The sequence below is a fragment of the Chionomys nivalis genome, chromosome 3 (genome assembly GCF_950005125.1).
Source record: "Chionomys nivalis chromosome 3, mChiNiv1.1, whole genome shotgun sequence".
In the NCBI taxonomy this organism is placed as follows: Eukaryota; Metazoa; Chordata; class Mammalia; order Rodentia; family Cricetidae; genus Chionomys; species Chionomys nivalis.
In genome coordinates this window covers 48,106,005-48,130,797 of record NC_080088.1, presented here as the reverse complement: position 1 = coordinate 48,130,797, position 24,793 = coordinate 48,106,005, and the positions used below count along the sequence as shown (strand labels likewise).

The 24,793-nt window shown below is 41.5% G+C and overlaps 1 protein-coding gene across 6 annotated transcripts in view; it reads left to right on the top strand.

The window, feature by feature from the left end:
• Phldb2 (pleckstrin homology like domain family B member 2) overlaps positions 1-24,793 on the top strand; it is a 97,912-nt gene that overhangs the window by 18,744 nt on the left and 54,375 nt on the right. For all 6 annotated transcript variants that reach the window (XM_057764108.1, XM_057764106.1, XM_057764109.1 and 3 more), the window contains exon 3: positions 17,315-17,698. In XM_057764108.1, the coding sequence (XP_057620091.1) occupies positions 17,315-17,698 (384 nt within the window). The remainder of the gene's footprint in view (positions 1-17,314; positions 17,699-24,793) is intronic.

The following is a 24,793-nucleotide window of genomic DNA, read 5'->3' as shown; positions in this document are numbered from 1 at the left end:
TTTAGTGGGTTTTTATTTTAGAATGAGTTCCTGTCAGAGACTGTTTTGCTTCGCTAATGATTAATGACTTCCTTAATGAGAGAAACTATGGCATGGTTTACAAAAGTGTAAGATCATCAGAGGTCTTTTAATTGCTCAAAAAAGTATGTTGGAATAAGGTTTCTCAATCACATGGAAAAATTGATTTGTGCCTACAATTGTAGGGACAAAAACCATCTACACTATGCCACATTTGTTTGATATTTCAGAACAAGAATCACTTGTCACTCAAAGTTTTGGTAAGTTTATGCTCTTTCTGGCTAAGACTAGTAGGTAAAAACACATATGCATACCTCTGGGTAGTTAAATGTTCACTGTGGATATCAGTTAAGCAGCACTCCAGTAGGACCTTCTCTTTGCTGTCAGAAATCATCACTAGAGATAACCCATGATCACAAAAAAGCTTTGTGCCTAGGCTTGATCCTTTGATATAATTCAGAAACCTATTCAGTTAGCAAATGGGTTCTTGTACATGAATCTGTACTGTGCTAAGCAACTTAGTAATTGGTAATTTACTATGGAATTTAGAAGAGCCTTTCCTGTGAATTTTTTCACTCTGGAGATCTTCCTTTAGCCTACATAATGACTCTTATGAGGATGGAAAACCAACCAGGAATTTGATATGCCTTGAGTTTCATCTTCAGTATATGTAAATGCTGGTGACTTTCTCTGTTCTCCAGATTCCCCACATCTAAGGCTCCTCACAGTCCCAGTAGTGACTTGACTTGTTGCTCGAAAGGCTGGAACTTGATAACTTCTTGGGTGGTCTTGATGATATTGTTAGGAATACTACTTGTAATCCCTTTTCCTTGTTATACAAAAATGAGACTTATCTATCACAAAGGACCACACTGAATGCTCTTTCTATTACTTTTGCATAATATCTGAAGTAACTTATAAAGAGGCAATATCAGCCCAAGCGGTGGTGGCGATGCCTTTAATCCCAGCGCTTGGGAGGCAGAGGCAAGCGGATCCCTGTGAGTTCAAGTCCAGCCTGGTCTACAGAGCAAGTTCCAGGACAGGATCCAAAGCTAGTTTAGAAAACAAAAAACAAAACAAACAAAAAAAAACCCACAAAAAACAAAGTCATTTTCAGTTCCAGGTTTGGATTCAGTTGCCCCATTGCTTCTGGGCAATGCATCACGGCAGGGAACATAGCGGAGCAAAGCTGCCCATCTTCCGGACCGAATGCAATGAAAAGAGGGAGACACCAGGGTCCCCCAATCCTCTCCCAATGACACACCCCACCAACTAGAAGTTCTTTCACAAGGTTCTAGCTCTGATTTTTTACTAATCATAAGTTTAAACACTGGGACATTTGGGATGCTTAGGACTGATTCTTTTGTATACTAAAAAAAAAATAAATTCAGCTCATAAAGAAATGGTAGAATTTTGTCTTTTAAAATACATAAAGATATATCTCCATCAGCATTAAGCCTGAAAATTACTTTTCATGGTACTAAATCCTTGCTTCAAAGGCATTTACATAGAACACAATTTTTTTTTTTTTTTTTTTGCTTTTTATAAGCATGAACTAAACTTCGTCAAAATCGGTCTCATTCCAGGGCAAATTTGAGTTTTCTATCAAACAGTGTACTTATCATTCTTTATGGTGGAAAAAAAAAGCCTTTATGAGAAAACCATAAAAATATTTCAACTTTGGGCTGGAGAGATAGTTCAGTGAGTAAGGAAGGGCCCCTCTTCTGTAAACATGAGAAAGTAAGTTCAAATCTCCAGCACCCATGTAAAAAGCTAGGCTTATCTTTGCCTGCTGTAGCCCCAGCCCTGGGAGACAGAGACAGGTACTGAGATCTCACTGGCCACCCAACTGAAATGGTTAATTTCTCTTTCAGTGAGAGATGCTATCTCATCAATGAGGCAGAAAGTCACTGAAGAAGACGCTTAGCATCCTTCCCTGACTTCCATATACTTGCTTGCATGCGACCACTTATACCACACACACATACGCAGCATGCACATCCATATACACACTTGTACACATTGCACACACATACACATATACACCACTCTCAAAGTAGTATACTTTCTGCTGAACATTAACATTCTATTACTTTTCCTTTAAAATTATTGTTATTATTGTATGTATGTTATCCATGCAGATGTACATATGTGCTGTAAAGTGTGTGTTTGTGTATGTGCATGTAGATCAGAGGACAACTTTGTGGAGTTGCTTCTTTCCTTGCATTTTTATTAGGGCTTCAGGGATCTGATTTGAGTCTCCCAGCTTTGGAAGAAGTGCTTATACCTGCTGATCCTTCTTGCTGGCTCTGTATTGTTTTTTCATAGACAGAATTTTCAGGTATTAAAAACCAGTGGAACCATGATTTGGGCTTCAAACATATAATTTTAAGTTTCAATTTTAACTTCTGACCTTTATTACCTCCTTTCAAATTCTGGAACAACCAGGCCAGGTCATAGAAGCAAAACTATTTAATTGAAATACACTAGAGATTGTAGTATATAGGGATTAAATATGCAGAGATTAAAGTTTTGTGTAACATAGGCCAGCCTTGAACTCCACATGTAGCCAAAGCTTCTACCTCACAAGTGCTAGGATTAGAGGCACACATGACCAGGCCTGGCCTTGACTATCTCACTTTCTCAGAGAAGAACAATGCTGGCGAATGAGCAGTTTGGGTGGGAAAGGGCTTTGCTTAAGATGGAAGAATAAAGTAGCACACTTTGTTTTCTTGGAAATTGAAAATGTTGGATTTATTTAGATGCTCTTTAGTAGCTATAAACCAATCTGAGCAGCAGGCTCCTGGGGTCTTTTTTATTGTCCTTGAGAGACAGGAAAAATGTTTCCCTGCACACAGCAATTTCTTCTTTCTCAAGGGCTTAACAAGAATTCTACTTCTTCAGCTACAAGCCCCGAGTACACAGCGACACAGAAAATATCTCTTCTTTAAGGCCCAGTGTTCTTTTATTTGACACAAAAATATATTCCTGGTTAGATACAGACAAATTATAAATCACAACTACAAAGAAACACTCTGCCATCTCTTACCGGTCCAGGCTGGATTTCAATCTTAAGTGACAGTAAATCAATGACCAGAGCAAAAACCAGAAGCCGGAATACTGCTAACCACTGATGGAGATAGCCATTGGCTGTGGGAAGATCCAGCCTGTTGCCTATCAAATTTATTTAAAAAGCCGAAGGAAAAAAGTTAATAGTGGAGAACCAGGAAAATGAAAATTTCACAATCAGTAAAGGCAACATTTTACTGACTTTTAAATTTATTCCAGAAGCCAAAAAAAGACAGGCCTGGTCTGCCAGCTGATGCCATGTGCTCGCTCTATGAGCATCGAGGGTCAATTAACTCCCAGAGCGAATCCACTTGAAGGCTGCAGTCTCAGAGAGCAAACACCCTCTGATCTGAACGCAGAGTGGGTAAACGCTGACGAGTTAATTAGCCCACTATTGTGGAAACCATGCACCAGAAAGTGGGGTCACAAGCACAGTACTAATATTCTTAACTTGGTTGTGTTTTTTTTTTCTAACTTGTTCAATTTTGGTTGAAAACCCAAGATAAGTTATCATTAAAGATGAAACCATAATTATGAACCTCTAAGGGCTTATTAGTGAAATGTAAACACTCCAATTCTGTATTAAATAGCCTCCAAACTGTCATGTTATTTGAGAAGTTTTGATTTTAATATTTTTTCTTCCATCTTTCTTGTTCTTAGCTGCCTATTCATTTCTAAGCATCTTTCCTGCTTTTGTCTACACATTCCCTTCTGCATCGTGTGTGTGTGTGTTTTAGAAACCAGGTAAAGGGCTTTGGTTAAACTGTTTTGCTCTGTGTGCTTGTGAGGTCTTAGGATGGTGCTCTTCTCACCAAGTGTGCACATGTGAGGCTGTGGAGCTTGAGACAGCCATTTCAGCTGCTCAGTAGGCATTTCAATCCTCTCCTGCTGAGCTGTGGTCCAAGGAGAGTTGGGATGCTGACTGACCAATAAGATGTTCCCCAGGCTAGCAAAACCACTATTAAGTGATTAGATTCCATCCGTTTGATATCTGCATGTTCTTAGTCATCCAGATGTAGCCATGGCCCCTGATGGCCCAGGTATTTTAAATAAGAGAAAATTAAAAGCTTATACTTAACTCTGTCTCAGATAAGTGCATTGTTTGGCAGCATCGCCCAAAGCATCTGCATCCTATTGTGGAGGAGCAGTGGGTTCCGCAGATTGCACTGTGGCTGGGCAGTGTTTTCCTTTGGGCTGATGGTAGTCATTTGCAAGGCTTGGTAAACAGGGTTGCTGTGGTTTTGAACTGCATGGGGCCACATTTGCTGCTTGGTTCCTAAACATGTTGTAATAGAATGCCAGCGCTCTTTGAGGCATACCATGAAATGTGGTTTGCTGGGATTCTTTTTTAATCATAGTGTATGAGACTCCCCGAGGCTAAGATTTGTTTGTCTGAAAGCTACATATCGGTATTTCCATAAATCATATGACATGTCCGAGTCAGCAGTTCCTTGGTACGTGGAAGGTATTTTGTGATTGTAGTGTCTCTTCCAGCACTTTACGATGAAAGAGCGTTCGTCTGTAAGTGGCTAGGCTGGTGTTTGTCTTGTTTACTGCTGAGATTGGCCTCACAGTCTGATGACTGGGGTACTGGGGGGTCTCATACACATCTTTTTTTTTTTTTAGAGAGTAATCCATTTTTTTTTCTGTCCAGTTTGACATCTATTCCAGTTTTCCTCATTCTGTAGCTGTTGGTTACAACTTGGTCCCTAGACAATATGAGTTGTTTTTCTTTCGAATGAAAAAAAAAAAGATAAAAAGAATTATTTTTCCATGTTTTGGTAAATTTTGTAGCATTCCATAATAAAATTCATGTAGGAACAGAAGAGAGAGAGAGAGAGAGAGAGAGAGAGAGAGAGAGAGAGAGAGAGAGAGAACGGAATTGAAGAGATGGCTCAGTGGTTAAGAGAACACTTACTGCTCTTTCTGAGTGTCTGAGTTCCATTCCTAGCACCCACAACTGCCTGTAACCCCAGCTCTGGGGGTACTGTTTACCTCAGGCATCTGTGGGCACTTGTATTCATGTGCTTTGTGCATATACCCACATGCATAATTAAAATGATAAAAAGTATGTGTATCTATCTTATAATCTTACGCACACACACACACTCACAAACACGAATTGAGTGTATCGGCTTATATATATGACCAGAGGTTGCCTACTCCCCTCATGGCCCCCTGCATGCTGCTGAGCCCTGCAACCTGGTAGCTTCTCAGTCAGAGGAGTGGAAGGCTCAGGATAAGGGGACTAATGGAGAGTGTAGGTCTGAGGGTGAGGCCTGGATGCTCTCCTGTAGAGTCGCTGGTGTGAGGCCCTGTTGAAAGGCTGAAGAAGCTGGGATCTGATATCCATGAGTGATGACAACAGCAATAGATGCTCCCACCCGGGAAGAGCAGAGCTCAGCTGACTGGCTTCTTCCTTCTTTAGCTTTTTGTCCCACTGGACCCCCAAGCCTACAGAGACACTGCCAGACATGCCATCCCATTTCAATCGAGTTGAGAACCAAACTATCATGTCTTTGTTTCCTTGTTGTTGTTTTGAGTAAGGATTTGTGCTCTCCTGGGTCTTATGAGAACCAAGGCTGTGGATCCCAGCGGGTCCCAGAACTTGTGTATGCACTGTTGGTCAGATCATAAATCTGATGTTTTCAAAATTAAATAAGAGTGTGATTGGGCATATTTAAGAAATGTTTATATTTATACAATCCATTTGCTTGTTTTCCAGTCTTCTAATGCAAACACGGATACTGTTTTAAAGATCAGAGCTAACGTTATTCAATTTGGTCACCAAGACATAGTTGTGTAGTAATCCAAAGCTGGGGAGCACGGGGAGACCAAATCCATGTCACCTGTGATGTTCTGTGCATCTCTTCTTATTCGCGCTTTCCCTGCTTCCTGTGACTCCATACCTGGCAAAACAGCTCAAAGCATCCATGACTTTGTGCCAGAGCTGAATTAAATTTGACAATGTTTCTTGGTGGCACAGGAGAAGAGGTAGGCTTTGATTCTAAGAGAATGGCTATTGCTGCTTTGTTGCAGCATTAATCTCTTTTTTTAATCTTACCAAGAGGGTCTTTGAAACATGAAAGCAAGCTTAAGTGTGGAAGATGGTTTTGTCCTCCCAATCCCCCCCCCCGAAACAGTTTTCCCTCCCGACGTGGCCCTTCTGCTTGCCGCATCCTGACTGTACTTTTTGGAAAGTTAGCCGGATGAACTGCAAAGGGTGCGAGAGGCTGGTCTGAGAAGCAAATGAACTCAGTGGCTTGGGGTTCTTAAAGCAACATTCAGAGATGCTGACTGTCTTTGTATTCTGAGTTAGACTAGCCATCAGACTAGCCATCACTCTTAGGGGGCAGGTTGAGAACGGAGTTGAGTGATTTCTGCGGAACCTTTCCTGAGCTTCTGCATTTGAAGTCACCCGTGATTCCCCACCACTCTTCGTCTTCCTCCACTTTCAGGCACTGCTGGAGCCGGCTTAGAAATAGAATGCAAGTCATAAATATGCGCCAAAGAGTCATTCTAAACTTTCTTACATTAAGGAAAGCTTTTTAAAAAGTAGGTGAAACTGAGTATACAGCATTGGGCAGAACAGAATTAGGTTGACAGTTCTGTCTATATCCAAATAAGCTATGCTCCTAAGCAAACAGCTTTCCTTGGTCTCAAAATAAACGAATCTATAACCGCTGGGTAATGTATAGAACCAACTTAGTCCACTGGAGGACAAAGTGAGAGCTTTCTTCATCTTTAAATGGAAAATCAATGACATATACATAGGCATTCATTAAATATTGATCATTAAGAAACTAGGACCACCCATTTTCTTCTGTGAACTGAAAGGAAAAGAATTGCCACACCTTTCCTCTCTTCCTCCCCTATTGGAGACAGACGTGCAGGAAAGGCGTATGAAGGAGACAGCGGTCAGCATGAATTTAATGATGCCACACGAGGGCCACGCCGAGCTAAGACCTATGTAATTCTATATTGCAGTAAGCTGTGGCAGAGACCTTTAAAAGCAGGCTGCTCTATGGTTGACAGCAAACCCTAGGTTCATCTGTTACAGTGGCAGTACAAGCTCTGGCCTCTTGATGGTGCCATGCATTCAGAAATGTTTCTCAGAAGGTGAGCACTGAGGATTCTGAATCATCAAAGCTCTTCCCTCTTGGCTGTCTGCTAAAGACAGCAGGCTGCTTTGACTGAAAAGAGCCCTGCATGCCGTGAAGGCAGTTATGGAAGAAACACTTTTAAATAAGAAACAAAGCTCCTGAAAAAGAAAATTCATGGACGAAGTGTGCAAAAGTTAAAAGAAAATTGAAAATACATTACCTGAGCTCTTGAGAACGGCCTGTTGACTTTTCAGGAAGTGTGACTTCCACAATCATTGGCAAATTGCTTAGTGTATCTAAATTAGAAGCTTTTTTTTTTTTTTTTTTTTTTTTTAAATGGATCTGCCTTTAAGAAACTATTCTAGGAAAATAGGTTTCAGTGACTTCGGGCTAATGTGATAATGCTTACTAATCTTTTCCCATTCTAGAAAGGCTCACGGGAAGTTTCACAACAGACATTGTTCCTAAAATTTGAGACTGATATTTTAAGAAGCAAAGAAACTTACCAGTATCACCATAGAAAAGCATTCGTCAGTTCACTCATGGGCGGTTCCCTAGTTTGTTTCTATTGTTGCGATAAAGAACTCGGGGAGGAAGAGGTTCTTTGGCTTATGCAGACACACTACTTCATTGAGAGAACTCGGGACTGGAATTCAAGCAAGGACCTGAGACAGAACCTGAGGATGCCACGGAGGAATACTACTTACTGTCTTGCTCTCCATAGCTTGCTCAGCCTGCTTTCTTACATAGCTCCAAACCATCTGCCCAGGGATGCCACTGCCGAGAGTGGGCTGGACCCTTCCACATCAGTCATCAATCATGAAACTGCCCCACAGTCTTGCCCACAGACGAGCCTGATGGGGACATTTTCTCAGTTGAGGTCCCCTCTTCTCAGATGACGCTCGCTTGTGTCAAGTTGACAAAATTCTTACCAACACAGGAGTTTTTTTATTTCAGTCATCTCGTTGTGCAGGTTCAGATCTGCCAGAAGGGGTCTGATTTGAAATATTGAACGCTCAATTTTCAGATAATTGTAGATTCACATGCAAATATTAAAATTTCTACTATTAGAAATTTCAGAATATAGAGCTCTGGTTTATCTTTTACTCAATTTTCTCCAAAGTGTCTTGCAATAGCATAGGAGGACAGGGCATTCAGGCAGGCAAGGCACTGCAGCAGGCTCTGCCATGTTGGCCTTTCGGGAGGCAGAGGCAGGCGGATCTCTGTGAGTTAGAGGCCAGCCTGGTCTACAAGAGCTAATTCCAGGGCAAGCTCCAAAACTACAGAGAAACCCTGTCTCGAAAAACCAAAAAAAAAAAAAAAAACCAAACCGTACCCATTTCCCCTCTTAGTAATCACGTATCCACTTGTAGCTTTTTATAATGACTACAGTCTGCAACCTACAGGCTTGGCTTTTGTCGCCTAGCCCTGTTCTCTGGAGAACGAGTCATGGCTTTGCATGCTGTTGCTCTCCATGCCCTACAGTAACGCAGGAGGCAAAGAGAACCCCAGACTCATACTTAGGATTTTGGCTTAACAAGGTCTCACTATATAGCCCTGGCGGACATGGAATTGATATGCATACTATGCCGGTCCCAAGCTCACTGAGATGTACCTCCCTCTGCCTTCTAAGTACTGAGATTAAAGACATGCACCAGCACACCGAACTCTGTTGTTGTTTTTCCTTTTCTTTTCAGATAGGGTTTCATGTAGCCCAGGCTGCCCGACTTTCTGATCTTCCTGTCTCTACTTCCCACATGCTGAGAGCACGGGTGTGCATCGTCATGATTAATTTATGCAACGCTTAGGATCAAACTCAGAGCTTTGTGCAGGCTAGACAGGCACTGTGAGAACTGAGCCGCACCCCCCAGCTCATTTCTGTCTTAAAAAAAAAGTAACTTCATTAAAGAATTTTAGATACATTTTTATTTGCTAACTTTGTGGAGTGTGTGTGTGTGTGTGTTTGCACTTGTGCCACATCATGTCTGTGGAGGTCAGAGTACAACTTGTAAGAGTCATAGTCTCCTCTTCTACCATGTGGGTCCTGGGTGTTGAACGCAGGTTTTGAAACAGGTGTCATCGTACTGGCTACATTATTGTGCTCCCTCACCCCACACCATTCCCTACGTCCCTAGCTAATCTGCCTTCCTCTGTCCTCTTTTCCATGGCCTTTTCGTTTTACATAAAGCACGCAGAAGTTATGAGGAATAGGGAAGAGTGTGTCTCTTTCCTTTTCCCAGGGGCTGAAATTAGGAAGATTAGCTTCAGGAAGTTCGGAACAGCCACAGGCTTCGCTCAAATGAAGTCCATTTGGCTTTAGGGGGATCTGTTTGTGTGGCATGTTCTATTGAAATAATTTGTTTTAAATGAGTTGATGTTCCTCATTTAACATTGCTACAATCATACCCTTGCTCTGGGATTGTCATTTGGACTTTGAGAAAAGACAGAATCTGTGGAAAATGCTGAGCTGGCTTAAAAGCGCCTTTTATTATTATTATTATTATTTGTTTGCTTATCTATTTATTTTTTAATTGCTTTTAGCAGATGGTGGGTGCAGTTGGGCTCTGAGACACGCTAGGCAGACTGCAGTTTCACAAGTATCCCTTGCAGAAAGGGAAATGCCATCACGTTCCTAACATTCCCAAATGCAGACGCATTTCCTGTGTCTAAGACATCGTGAGAAGTTTTTAAATTTTAACGTAAGAGCATTTTTCATGTTTGGTGGCTCATTAACTACATTACAATGATTTTCTTGGTGACAGCCCACTTTCTCCTTTTATGTGTAGTTTTCTTACATTTTTCTTTGTCTTTTTCATGCGTGAAGAATTACTACATTTTAAGAGAGGGTAAATAAAGGGCTTTTTAGTGACTTATTTTTGTTTTATGTGTGCGAATTTGTGCCCGCATGTGCTTATGTGTACCACATGCATGCCTGGCACCTGTAGAGGCAAAAAAGAGGGCACTGGATCCCCAGAAACTGGAGTTACAGATGGTTGTGAGCCATTATGTGGGTGCTGAGAACTGAACTCAGGTCCTCTAAGATGAGCTGCCTTTAACTGCTGAGTTGTCTCTCTGGACCCAAGGATAGAGCTTTAGAATGTAAAGACTTAATCATCTGGATACCAACTACAAACTAGTTTTCATTGAACAAAATAGAATGTATGAAAACTTCTAAAATAACTTTTAATCTATGTTTTGTAAACTGTATTCTTTCCAGAAGAAACAAGAATTTGACCAAGCCAAAGTGAAGATGCAGGGAGATAATGGTCATGTTGGCGCTAGAGTGGAGCCCCCACTCAACTTCTTGAACACGACTCATGTCCTGTTTTTCTGTCACGGATTTTCTTTAGTTTTGAACTAGTGCTTCAGTAAGGAAACTCACATGTACGCACCCACCCCCATCCCCACCAAGCTACACAGTTCTCCTAGCATTTTTGAATAACATATTTTAATATCCAGGATCTTTCAACCTTAGCTTTATTTTTTTTTTTTAAATAAAACTTCACAACCCACGTGCTTGCTGGTTGACTTTAAATGACAAAATGTTTCAAAAAGATAGGGATCAAGAGGATCCTAGTTAAAAAACTCTCTGGCCAAGGTTAAAATGAGTTTGCCTAACAAAATACAAACAACTCATAGATGGAAATGTTAGCTAAAAAAAAATTGCTGAGTAGAAATTACTGGAAAAGTTTAATTATATTGCAATAGACATGTTTGATATGTGTGAAAATAAAATCAGACACTCCCTCAGCATATATGTATATGTATCTAGTATAAATCTATAGTTCTATACTACATTATTACATGTATTAATAATTAAATACATTTTTAATAATTAAAGTGTTTTTCTATTTACCTCTTTTAAAATTACTAGCCCTTCTAACACAGGGCTAGAATGAGAAGTGGAGGCAATAGGTTTGAGGGAGACATAGCTCACATGTGTAAGACTAAAATGCGTGTTTGGAGAGCTGTGTGGTGACGAGATGCTGAATGTCTCTGCCTATAAGCAAAGGCAGGAAGTGACAAACTGCTCAGGCTTTTGCATGATGCGATTACTCAACCGACCTCTGAGGTTTTAAGGCAGAGCCCAGGGCAATGTGAGTAGCACCCCAGGTTTTATGTCACGGATGGACTGTATATTAGAAAATGGATTTTGTTAAGACTAATTCTTTCTCAAATCTACTCCATTGGATTTAACGTGCTGCGGGAAATAAATGTTCCTCTGTATTGGTGAGAGTAGAGGCGCGAATATCAGTGAGGTGTTTCAGCGATTTCCTTCAGTTTACTCCAACGGTGGGAGAGACGTCTCAGCCTAGCGCTGTAGTGTGACTCTGTAGTTATCCTGTTCCAAACACTAAGCTGAAACCAAGGCTTATGCCTTTCATGAACCAGAACCAGAATTCAAACTTTAGGGCCAAAATATTAGGACATTTAAGCAAGATGGTCTTCATCCCCTTAGGCAATGGGTTGTTTTTATTTCAGTGTACTTAGTATCTTGAAGGAATATTGAAAATCAGAGTTAAATGTCTTAGTTATTTGTTTATGTCTTATTCCCATGATGATGATTATTATTATGGAGGAGAATAAGTGCATTAAAATAAAATCTTCACAGTAATTTGCACATAACAGGCGTTTGGTGATCAGTTAGTATTTGCCACCTTCCAAAAACCTTCAATTGCTTCCCAAGTAAACTCAACCACATAAAGCTATTATTGAACTTCCGTTTTGTTGATGTGCCCCACTCCAGCTCATCCCTGCTCATGTGCCCCATTCCAGCTCAGCCCTGTTGATGGGCACAGATTCTAGCTCGACTCCATTGATGTGCCCCACTCTATCTCAGCTCTGCTCATGTGCCCCATTCCAGCTCAGCCCTGTTGATGGGCACAGATTCTAGCTCGACTCCATTGATGTGTCCCACTCTAGCTCATCCCTGCTCATGTGCCCCATTCCAGCTCAGCCCTACTACTGAGCACAGAGTCAATTCTATTTAAAGCTAAGGTGGTAGAATAAGGTACTTCCTTGGCTCTGAGTCTGAAAGTAGACTTCTCAGATGGTCTTTAATATTCTTAGTTCTGAAGGTATTTTTATAAAACCAAATAACAAGAACAAGGTACTTATATCTTAATAGCTTCTTAATCAGATGATTTGTCTCAAATTGAGCAGAAGAGTAGAAAGGCAAGTTTGGGTAAATGGGAAGGCCAGTTACAAGGTGAAATGATTCTTTTTCTACACAGTGCTTTATTGCTTATACAACCTGCAGGTCCAGGAGTTCCTAAGCCAGCATCATATTCAATAATTCATTAGAAGTTCTCACAGAACAGAACTCTCTGTAATAATGGTTACAGTTCTAGACATTGGAGAATGTAATCAATAGATGTCAGCCAAAGGAAGAAGCCCACAGGGCAGAGTGCAGAGGGTAACAAAGTGGTACTTGGACATTCTCTCCAAGGCGAGTCAGGATGCACTGTTCTGCGAGCCTTGGACAGTGGTAGGTGGCAGCACACACACACACACAAAATTTGTATTGTGTCTTTGTCATGTTGGCATGCTCATTGATGACTGACTGGCCATAGAGTTTCAGTCTTCTTGTTGAGTGATGGACCCTGATCCAAGGCTTCCCAAGAAAATCACATGACTAGTCTTTCTGCAGTCTCCAACATTCGTCCTGTATTCCTCAGAAAGCACTAACCCTACCCTAAACAAAGGTTGCTCTTTGGACAAAGCTAAATGTTTATTTAGTGAATAACTGAGGATACTTTACCAAGATCCTTGTGTCTCTTCTCTCCAAGTTTTGGACCAGTTTTCCTGATAAAATGAAGCATAAATTATCAGTCGTAATGAATTTCTGTAGGGGAAAAAAGGATGCAATAAATGTCAGAGGTTTAAAATAACGTAGAGCTATTTATTCTATATATACTTCATAGCCACTGTGGGTTGATTAAAACCTCTGCTCCACCCTGTCATGGGACTAAGACGGATGGAGCCAGCACTAGCTGGTGGGGTCAGGGTGCCATAGCTAAGGAAGCCGTGCAAAAAATTTCTCCTGCTTGTCGTACTGGACAACCACTCATTGCTTCTTGTACTTCATCAGATCTGAAGGCCATTTATTTGGTGGTATGGTAGAGAAAAACCATTTTGACCATGGTCCCAAAGAGAAAGTGTTAATTTCCCAGTTATTAACCTCAAGGGATTTAACTGTAGGAAGGATTACACACACACACACACACACGAGAGAGAGAGAGAGAGAGAGAGAGAGAGAGAGAGAGAGAGAGAGAGAGAGAGAGAGGTAACTATTTCAATCCCCAAGCAGGCCTACTTGATTAAGGTATTAGCATGTGCTCCTGGCATCCTGGCACTTCTTCCACCTCTTCTCATTCTGCCAGTCATTTTAGATCTCTTATGCTCTGACACTGAGCTACGTTTCCATCCTTAATCCATAGGGTTTTGCATAAGTCTCTGTGGATTGCTATTTCTTTAGCTGGTCACTTTTTTGTGCCTCCTCTTCTTTTTCACCTGCCTATCGTATATACACCAACAGGAAGCAAGTAACTTGATAGATTTTTACCAAACTCATGATATGGAGACAGTGAACGCCTCGCAGTAAAAAGAGAGAGAGAGAGAGAGAGAGAGAGAGAGAGAGAGAGAGAGAGAGAGAGAGAGAAGTGAGCCAGAGAGAGAGAGAGAGAGAGAGAGAGAGAGAGAACGAGAGAGAGAAGTGAGCCATACCTACCTGTCAAAGAGGTAGAAAAAGAAGAGAGAAAAGAACTTCTTTTGTAACTGCACAGGATGACACTTTTTTGTGAAATAATTGACCCAGCATACTGTAACAAATCATCTAGCAGGCATTTCATTCCTGTTTTATGCATTGGTAGCTGGTTTTCTGCATACTTTATTTACTCAGTATTTTCCCAGTCTTGTGGGCTAGACCAGCAGATGTTGGTTTCAGGGGGGAATGGGTGGTTTTTTACTATCCCATTTAGGGTATGCAATGTCAGAAATAATCTTCTGAAGTAGAAAGTTTGGAAGTAAAAATTTATTACCGACACTCAAAACATGTTAATGTCTCTGGTCAAAGAATTGCACAATAGTATTTTCATTGCATTTTCTAAACTATTAGGACCCCTTCAAAACATCCTTGTTATACGTGGGTTACAGAGATAGAAGAATGGAAATAAGAAAGGAGAGAGAAAATGTTTTTACAATCATTTTGCTTCCTATATAGTTAACATCACAGTGACTTTTGGCATCTGGGCTAGCAGCCACCAGTCTTCTGAATGGGAGAATACTGATGTGGGACCCTGGGGAGGGTGACTTGGAGATCTCAAAGCAGGCCACCCCCAGCTTTGCACTTTGCAATGCAAAGCTTCAAGGAAGACCGCATCTCAGATAGGGGTTTGTGCCCTGGCTTGAGGTCATACAGGAAAGGTGGAGGATCCCCATGAGATGACCAGTGTGGAACCCGACACCAGAATGGATCAAGCTGGAGGGAGAATCTTCTAGAGGGTCACTTCAGCCCAGGGCCTTCCTTAAAAGGCTTCCTGGAGCGCTTTCTGAACCGCTCTGCCGGCTCCCTTCTGACTTCTCGGCATCAGCTTATTATTTTTCTTCGGTGTAGCTTTTAAGGGGCCAGTGTGTCTCGGCACCACATGGATCGCTTTTAGGTTTGTCGGCAGCAGTGCGGCATGTGTGTCTGATTCAATCTAGACAGATTGGCTGTGAATGGGGTGATAAGAAAAGCGAGACACATACCAGTAGACCAAACTTCCTGTGCACAAGCCTTTGAATATTCCCTCTCACTGTCTGAAATAGCATCTATCTTAGGGATGGGATCATTTATTCCCTCTGAAATTAAGCAACAGCCCAGGCAGCAGAGGCGACTATTTTGGGAAGGAGATGCCGGCGGAATGTTGCTGTGTCTCCTAGTCTAGGCAGGAGTACCTTCTCTTCATCTGAAGATCATACCGTTTATTAGGGTCCTGGTAAATGCGAATCGGTAATATCAGATAATCCCAGTGGCAAGGCTACTGTGAGCATCCTGTGTGGTCTATGAAGACCGAGACTGAGTCTAGATGCTTCAACTTAAACCCAAATTGCAGAAAGGGGGGTTTTCTCCGGAGATTCAGTCCCCGGTACAGATGTTGTAGAGGAAGGGTAAGAGAAAACTAACCTCTGTCTCTTTCTTCTTATCTCAGCTCTCACAGAGTGTTTTTTATGGATTTATGTGTACACTTTTCTTTATTGTCGGGGGAGTTTAAAGTAAGTCAATAGATGCTATGTCTCCATAGGGCCGAGTTGGGTAGGACTTGGCAGTTGGTGGCAGCTGCAGACATAAATAACGGCCAGGGCTCCTGGATGAAAGAAGGCAGGCTTGTACAGCTATGAGTGTCTGCCTGGGAAGAGGCCATGAGGACAGACCTGCAGCTGGAGCCCAGAAGTCCAAGCAGTGACAGGGAGGTGGGAGTTCCCAGGGACCAGTTCAATGGACTTTTTGATCTAGTTATTACTCTTTTAGAGGGAGGGGGCTACTTCAAAGAGCATACGTATGTCAGATACACTTTAAATGAGTTCTGATTTTTGTCAGTTACTGCATTGAATGAAAACCAGGGAGCCACCGCGGTGTGTTACTTCTCTGTTTGTTGCCACCGCGACTAAGAAAGAGCTAACTCTGAACTTGCCTTCCCAGATCAGTTGCAACTAGAATGAAAATAAGCGGCACGGCGTGCAGAATATGTTCCTATTTTATCACCGATTGCCAGTTTGCCAAGTGTTTTCCTATGGGGGGCTTTTGAAGTCTCTTTCCAATGTGGTAGAATTTAATCGCAACAGATGGTCTTCGGTTTGGGTTCTTGTTTCCATTGTGGCATTAGATTTATGTGGGGCTCCCCACCGCAGGCGAGGCTGTCTAGGCTCATGAGAACCATTTGGTAAATTATTTCCTGCTGTTCATAACTATGTTATTAATTTGCTTAAAATTATAAATGTCTATGTTCTTATATGGAATCTGGTGAGGGGCCAGCTAGTGAGTGGCATTATTTGAGACCTTGATGGCCTGTGGCCTTTTTTTTTTTTGAAGTAGATTATCATTTTATTTTCCAGCTACATGAATCACACTTTCAATGATTTTGGATTTTAAGCTATATTGATGTTGTTCTATCTGGACCTGATGGAAATGTTCTTTATTTTATTGCAACAATTATACATCTTAATTATATATTATTTATTTATTTGACTGTGTGTGTGTGTGTTCAGGAGCACACAAGTGGGCACACATGTCACAGCACAAATATAAAAGTCAGTTCTCCCCTTTCATCATGGAAGTCTTAGGGATTGAACTCAGGTCACCCGACTGGTCAGTCAGTCCTTTTCTGGCTGAGCCATCCCTCTAAACCCAGCCATACATTTAAAAGATAGTTTTGTTCATATGAAAAAATAAAGAAGACCTCTACATGGTGACCAGTCATTATTAAAAGCTTTGAAATTTTCGATGTAAGAAAAGAAATGAAGACACAGACAAAGACTATCACTGAAAGAGAGTTTAAAGGCCATGTTTCTCTCGGTGTGTCTAACAGTAAAAGAACATTTCGCTGTGAAGTTACAGTGTTTGCCTTAAGCCCAAGTGGTAAACCCGTAATGTTGGAAGAGCTAGTTGTTGTTAGCAGTGGGTTAGGAGAAGGAGGGAAATAACACTGCGTAGGATATTGAGGTTTAAAGAAAGCTCTTCAATTGGAGGCGTGATAAACCAAGGGGATGCTTGGTAGAATCTGATGTATGCTATACTCAGCCAAGGTATATACCGGCAAGGGCAGTCAGCTGACTCCGTGTTTAGGGGAGAAACCCGGAACCACAAAGAGTTCTGTCTAGTCCTTAAATGCAGCCAGAGAAGTTGTTGGAAGCCAGGTATGTCCATACTAGTCCCATCCTTCAAGAGGGGAGGGTTATGAGTTTAAGGATATACAACAAGAGATCCTATCTCAAAAAGGAAGAGAGGGAGGGAGGGAGGGAGGGCAGGCAGGAGGAAGGACATCTGTGGATCAGTATGTGAAAAAGCCCTCCAGCCCCACAGTCAGTCTGGAGTTGTCTCCTTTCTGTCACCCTCAGTGACCTTTCCTCCTTCCATGCTGTAGGAGCGGCAGCGACTGGAGACCATCCTCAGTTTGTGTGCTGAGTACACGAAACCTGAGGGCCGACGCCTGTCCGCTGGCACCACCGTGGCCGATGTGCAGAAAATCAACAAGGAGCTGGAGAAGCTGCAGCTGTCCGATGAGGAGTCTGTGTTTGAGGAGGCTCTGCTGTGCCCCGACACCAGGTACAGGTGTCATCGGAAAGGCTCTCTCCAGGATGTTGACATTGCGGGCTTTGGGAGCCTCAGTCACAGCGCCAGCTTCCTGGCTCCCAGGGGCAGCAGGAATGATGAACTGCTTGGTGACCTCACCAGGATGCCCCCACCATCCTCATCTGCATTTCTGAAAACATCCAACGAATCCTCCTACCTCAGTATCCTACCGAAGGTAATGTTGGGTGGAAAGATCACAACTCGGACCTAGGACAGTGCTATGCTTTCGCAGGGGTGTGAGAGATTGCTCACGGGCATTTTCTTGACATTGGAGTACAGCTTCCATGGAAGAGGTACTTAGGTGGCAGGGTGCAGCAAATTAGAGAGAGCACTGTAAAGCAGTGGTTCTCAACCTGTGGGTCGTGACCTGGGGGGGCGGCGTCAAAGAACCCACCATAGGGGTTACCTAAGACCATCAGAAAGCACAAATATTTCCATTCCAATTCCTAACAGTAGTAAAACTGTAGTTCTGAGGCAGCAGCAAAAGTAATTGTGTGGTTGGCGGACACCACAACATGAAGAACTGTGTTAAAGGGTCACAACATTAGGAAGGCTGAACACCACTGGTGTAAAGTAACATTGGCTCTATGAAGATGTGGCCGTCCATCCTGCATCTTCTCCCCGCCTCTCAGCTGTACCCTTCAGAAGTGCAGCTATGTGTCTTGTTGGCTTGTTAGATTGCCTGTGCATCGATTTGTACACATACCCACTGCTCTCTCTGGCCTCCCACCATTAAAGGGGCATCTGTGTCTACTGCATGGACCTATTTTGTTCTTCAAAATCCTGGTGGAAATTTTTTATGCATTGGATCTTTAAAATTTTTTGTTGAGCATGCTTTAGTTGGCGAGTTTCATCATGAAACTTTCACACACAGCTGCGATATTCCTCTCCTCTGTTACCCTTCCTTTTCCTTGTCCCTCCCCAGTTTCTCACTCCACTTTCTTCCTAGTCCCCAGTCTACTCTCTGACTCCTCCCATCTCATGTATGAAAGAAAGCGTACGAGACTGAGTTATTTCACTCAACATGGTGGTCTCTAGTTTCAACCGTTGTCCTGTGGTGGGATAACTTCTTTCCTTCTTGTGGCTAGATGATGCTGTATTGGCATGTGTGTGTGTGTGTACTTAAATATGTATATATATTTTTTCTCTATACTTTCATCTGTTGATCAGCATTGAGCCTGACTCCTAAGTTATCTGTACTAAACAGTGAGACAGTACACACGAATGTGAAGCTATCTCTGTGGGCTGTTGACTTGAAATCTTTAGGGTATATACTCAGGAGTGGTCTTGCTGGATCATAGAGAAGTTGTATTTTTAATGTTTTGGAGGATCTCCGTACTGATTTCTGTAGTGGCTGTCCTAAATTACATTTCACCATCAATGGATAAGTTCTCTTCTCCCCCAGCTCACCACACACCCTTGCCAGCCCATGTCTCCTTGATGATAGACTTTCCGAGACAGGCGAGAAAGCATGCCAATATACTTTTTAAACTTTGCTTTCCCTGATACATTATTGTTTGCATTAGGATTAGTGGGAGGACCATGCATGTAATTCCCAGTTTGGAATGATAAAGTTTGCATGTAATCATTTTCTATGATACATATTTTATATACCTGTGTCTGTTGGGTCATTTACTGGAAATGGAATGACTAAAATTAAAACTCCGTCTCCTGAGTTCTGGGGTTACAGATATGAATCACTATGTCTGGCTTGTACATTATTTGTTTTATATATGAACATACCGAAGCTTGTACTCCTTTAAGAATATAGTTGATAGAGGCAGTTGGGAAAAGCTGGGAGTGGAAGAGGTGGTCTGCCCCAGGGAACAGCACATGCCCAGTATCAAATGGTCAGTCTTGAAACACACACACACACACACACACACACACACACATACACACACACCATCATGCTGACTCAACGGATTACATTTAAGGCTGTATCTGTATATAGATATATGTATGTAATAACAACGAGTGAGAAAAGAGGCCCTGCATTCCAAGGAGAGTGGGGAATGGCATGTGGGAGGGTTTGAGGTAGAAAAGGGAAGGAATAAGGCTGGGCAGTGGTGGCACACGCCTTTAATCCCAGCACTCGGGAGGCAGAGGCAGGTGGATCTCTGTGAGTTCGAGGCCAGCCTGGTCTAGAAGAACTAGTTCCATGACAGGAACCAAAAAGCTACGGAGAAACCCTGTCTCGAAAAATCAAAAAATAAAAGAAAGAAAGAAAGAAAGAAAGAAAGAAAGAAAGAAAGAAAGAAAAGAAAAGAAAAGAAAAGGGAAGGAATAAATGCTATAATTGTATTATAATCTCAAAAATTTAAAAAATTATCCTTCTGGTGCACACTTTCACTACTAGTTTATGGACACAATTTATTCCCTATGCTTTTGTGAAGTTTATGTACTGCCAGTTATTCAATTTTCCAACTAATAGGTGTTTTAAATTTATCTTTAATTATGCATAAATAGGCACCGTTTTGTATTTTAAAATATTTTTCATTTTGTCCTCTGTCTTCAAAACTTACTTGTCCAAGCTTTACTGAATTATAAGGAATGCTTGTTGGTAGCAAGTTAGCATTTGTTGTGAGAGGACTTTCCTGTGGTTTTATTCATGACCCATTTTAGAAATGTAATGTTTACTGGTAGTCATAACTATTACCTAGTCTTCTGATTGTATATTGGTTTACAAATATCTTCCTAGTTTGAGGGTTTTAAAAATGAAGTTCTGTGACTTTCTTAGTGTTGTTTTTTTCCCATAGATTAAGAATTTTTGTTTTCTAGGGTGGTTTCTAAAAATTTTCTATCATCTTTTCTACAAAGAAGCTACTTAGAATTAAAGATACATTTCATTTAGCTAAATTAAAATACCAAAATAAGAGGGAAAAATGCTACCACAAGTATGAGGTAGGTTTATTTATTTAAAAACAAATAGGGTTTACTAATTAAAGTAGGTCTTAATAACATGCCATCTTGAAATTGTGTCCCTCATGGCCACAGAATAATAATAACAAATGATCCTTTATTAAAAGGCATTGGTTCCCTGGGACTGGAGTTACAGATGCTTCTCAGCAACCATGTTGTTGGGAATTGAACCTGGGTCCTCTATAAGAGCAAGAAGCGCTTTTAACCCTTAAGCAATCTCTCCAGCCCAATATTGGTTCTTTAAGAAAAACACCAGGGGTATAATTCAGTGGTTAAAAGGCTTGCACAAAACCCTGGGTTTAATGTCCAGCACTACCCACAAAAAGAAGACCTACACACACACACACACACACACACACACACACGTACACATGACCAACCCTGAACAAAAATGCAAATATTAACAGAAGCAGTATTGACTTGGTAAAGGGACGTTAGGATTTGACATCATGGTACTAAGTCCTAAAACTAGTGTTCACATGGATTTAAAGAAGCTCATATGTGTGATTTTATTTTTTTAGTTTAACTATATAGCAATACTTTCCTTACATATTACTGAGCACCTCCGGCTACATGTCAGGACTGTGGCGGATTACATGCATGGTGTTCATCAGTCACTTCTCCCTTCTCGTGCCATATTTATCTTAGAAAAATTCTCAGAAGGGAGAAGTTCTCAGTAGCATGTTTGGCTTTCCTGCTGAAACTTAGCAAAAAGATGGAGGGAGGTTCGAGGAATGAAAAGATAGTGTGTTGGGGCTGAAGAGATGGCTCAGTGTTTAAGAGCACTGGCTGCTCTTCCAGAGGACCTGGGTGTGATTACTAGCATCCACGTGGCAGGAAACAGTCTTCTGTTTTCCGCTTCCACGGAATGAGATGTACTCTTCCAGTTTCCATGGATACTATATGCACATGGTACAAAGGCCTACATGAAAACAAAACACCTGTATACATAAATTAATATATTTTTTGAAAAAGTTATTGGATACTCAGGAAAAGTAAGCGACCCCTTTGAGACCTTGGACAATTGTCATCAGTCACTTCCTTACAGATTTGTGCCTTTCCATCTGTTTCGTTTCCTATTCTCCTTTATAGAGAGTGGCTTGATTTTGTTAAAATCGTTGAGCTGTGCACTCTAAAGGCAGTCTTCTGGGAGAAGGCTCTGACAAGCTTGTCTAATCAAATAGATCCTGGCAGAGGTTTTCATTTGCTCAGATAAGGTCTTGTGGAATTGGAGGCCCTGGAGATGCTGCAGGATCTATTGTCTCAGACTATGTTGGTAGATACAGAAAACATGGAACTCATCTCAGATGGCTACCAAGCACATTAGGGTGCAAATGAGAGGGGAATGGGTGCCAAGAGGTAGGTTCATCTGCTTTTCAAAAACAGGCGTGTGATAACTCAAGAGCAGAAACAAGAAACTTAGACAAACCTCCTGGCCCTCAATGTGGGGTTTCTGTCCTTCTTTTCCTAGTACTGTGCTCCTGGATTATTTGCTTCATGAAGTATGGTGCTTGTTAAACTGGTAGGTGGGAAAGTTGACAAGAGAGGACTCGTTTAAAAAACAAACAAACAAAACAAAACAAAACAACAACAACAACAAAAAAACCACTCAAAATCTGTCCTGAAAAAGATTTTTATGATCTTTGGGACACCTGAAATTTACCAGTCAGGACCTTAGATTCCCTAACACTGAAAAGTGTTCGTGTCCTTAGCTATACACTCATCTGAATGTTCTCTGTGACGCTATCTAGCACCGTCTGAGGCAGCTGACTCATAGACAGTTCCTGACCTATTTTTCAGAATTGTTCCATCTACAGTGCAAAACAACGCACCTCTGCAGGCTGCCCGAGGTCTACAAGGCGTGGCGGGAGAAGAAATCGTCTTATTCCTACCCTCTCTTCTTCTCTCCATTGATCAAGTTACCTCCAAGATGATGTCTTTGCTTCTGCACATACAGGAGGCCCCCATATTTTTTATATTTTATAACCTACATAATGTATACATATGTATATATATATATATGTATGTATAACCTACATAAAATACATAAAAATATAGCCCATAATTGAATAGAGGGTAATGTGTTTACAAATTTCATTTCTTTGTTACCCTGTAATTAAAGCTATCCATCTCCTGTCTCGGGTTTTGTTCTCCACTGATTTTCTTTATTCTGTTAATTAATGAGATTGCAATAAAACTTTCCTTCCATTCTGTCACAAAGCATTCAGTTTGGTGGCCAGAGAGCTATCTCACTGACTAAGAGTATTTGATGCTCGCACAGAGGATTTGGGTTTGATTCCCAGTACCCACCTCAGATGGCCCACAGCTGGTATAACTCCAGTTCCAGGGGATTTGACGGTCTCCTTGGGCACAGATATGCATTCAGGCAAAACAGACAAATAAAAAAAAAAATCTTCAAAAACAAGTGAAATCATTCAGTTTTAAAATGCCTCTTGAATTTATCCCAACAGCTTCCAAAAAATCCTTGTTTGTACCCTTATTGCAGAAAGCAGCCTCTAAATATGTCCATTGTGATAGAGTTTCTAAAATCTCTGAGTCATGTAAACACTTAGCATTTCTATTGTTAGTTATCTTCCCTCCTTGCCCTACAAAGTGTGCAGACTGTGAGCTTGTTTTGTCTTCTCTTAGTGCTTTGCTTCCACTGGTGACAGATACATTTAAACCATGTTGGAAGTAGAAACCTAATATGCAGTGCTGGCCCGACAGGATACTTTAGGGCCTTTCCTGCTGCATTTACTAGGCAGTGATGTTGGGCGCCCTTCAGTGTTAGACATTCCTCCCAGCCCTAACCAAGCGCCTGAGTATAAGACAACAAACTCCAGTCTTCGTGATGGAAAGGTCAGCAGTTGTTTAATTTGTTGGTGAGATAGTGGATTTAAAACGACAATACAAAAACTAAATGTCAAAGCTCGAAAAACCTGTGTGTCTTTGTTCTAACCTACTGAGATATAGATTTTATATTTTTTTAAAAATTTTCTATTGTTTCTCTGTGGATTTCACATCTTACACCCCGATTCCCTTCATCTACCCATTCTTTCATATCCTCCCTCTTCCTTTGCAAGCTCCCCCAAAAATAAAATTTAAAAGAAATATCATCTTGTCATGGAAGCTGTAGTGTGTGTCCCAGTGAGGTAGTGTCTGTCTTTGTAGTCACAGCTGGCCTACAATTCACTGGAGCAGACTGATGATCTTAAATTCACAGAGATCTGCTTGTCTCTGCCTCAGGATGCAGGGATTAAAGATGTGCACCACCATACTGGGCCAAGACTTTTAATTTTTACTCATTCAGTTTCCTTTTGGAACTACAAAATAGGGTAATGAAATTAAGACTATGGGTGAATAATGTGGAATATGACTTGGTAGACATTTTTAAAAGTTATATCAGGATTAGGGAACAAATTAAATGAACCCAGTAAAGTTCTCTTAGGTGCAGTGATTGTCTGGATACCCTAATTACTGTGATGTTTGTATGGTTGGTTGGTTGTTTGCTTGGTTGTTTGGTTGGTTGATTGTTCCGTTGTTTGCTTGGTTGGTTGGTTGGTTGGTTGGTTGGTTGGTTGGTTGGTTGGTTGGTTGGATGGTTGGTTGGATGGTTGGTTGGTTGGTTGGTTGGATGGTTGGTTGGTTGGATGGTTGGTTGGTTGGATGGTTGGTTGGATGGTTGGTTGGTTGGATGGTTGGATGGTTGGTTGGTTGGTTGGTTGGTTGGTTGGTTGGTTGGTTTGGTTTGGTTTTCTGAGACCGGGTCTGCTATGTGGCTCTGGCTGTCCCCATCCTTGGTGTGTGAATCAGGCTGTTCAGGAAGTAGCAACAGTTCTTCCCTCATCCTGGGGTTGCCACCATGTCCTGTGAATGGTCCTTTTAACTATTAAAGAAGACTCATGAAGAATTTACTGAATTGGGCTTCTGTTTGCATTTTTGAGTTGTGGAATATCTGGTCACAACTTACTCATCCAAAAATCGCTTTCTTCCAAGAGATATGTAAAAATTAAATATTATTAAAACACCCTGGCATCTCTCTTCATATGTAAAGTTTTCTATCTCCTCCAGGAGACACTCAAGATAGCTAATCCAAAGTCCTAGGGAGAAGAGGCAGTTTTGATACAGTCTGTTTTCTTTTTTAAGCTGTGGGCATGTTGGGCTTTGTACATCATCTATAGCATTCCTTTCTTCCCCTACCCCCAATTTACTATTGAATGGATGAGACCATAAAAATACACTGTCCCTCCATGTGTTGGACATTCTCGTTGCTTTCCTTGAATCCTGGGTTATCCCATGAACCCAATGGTAACCAGTGTCTTACTTTCTGTTCCGTTGATGTCTTACC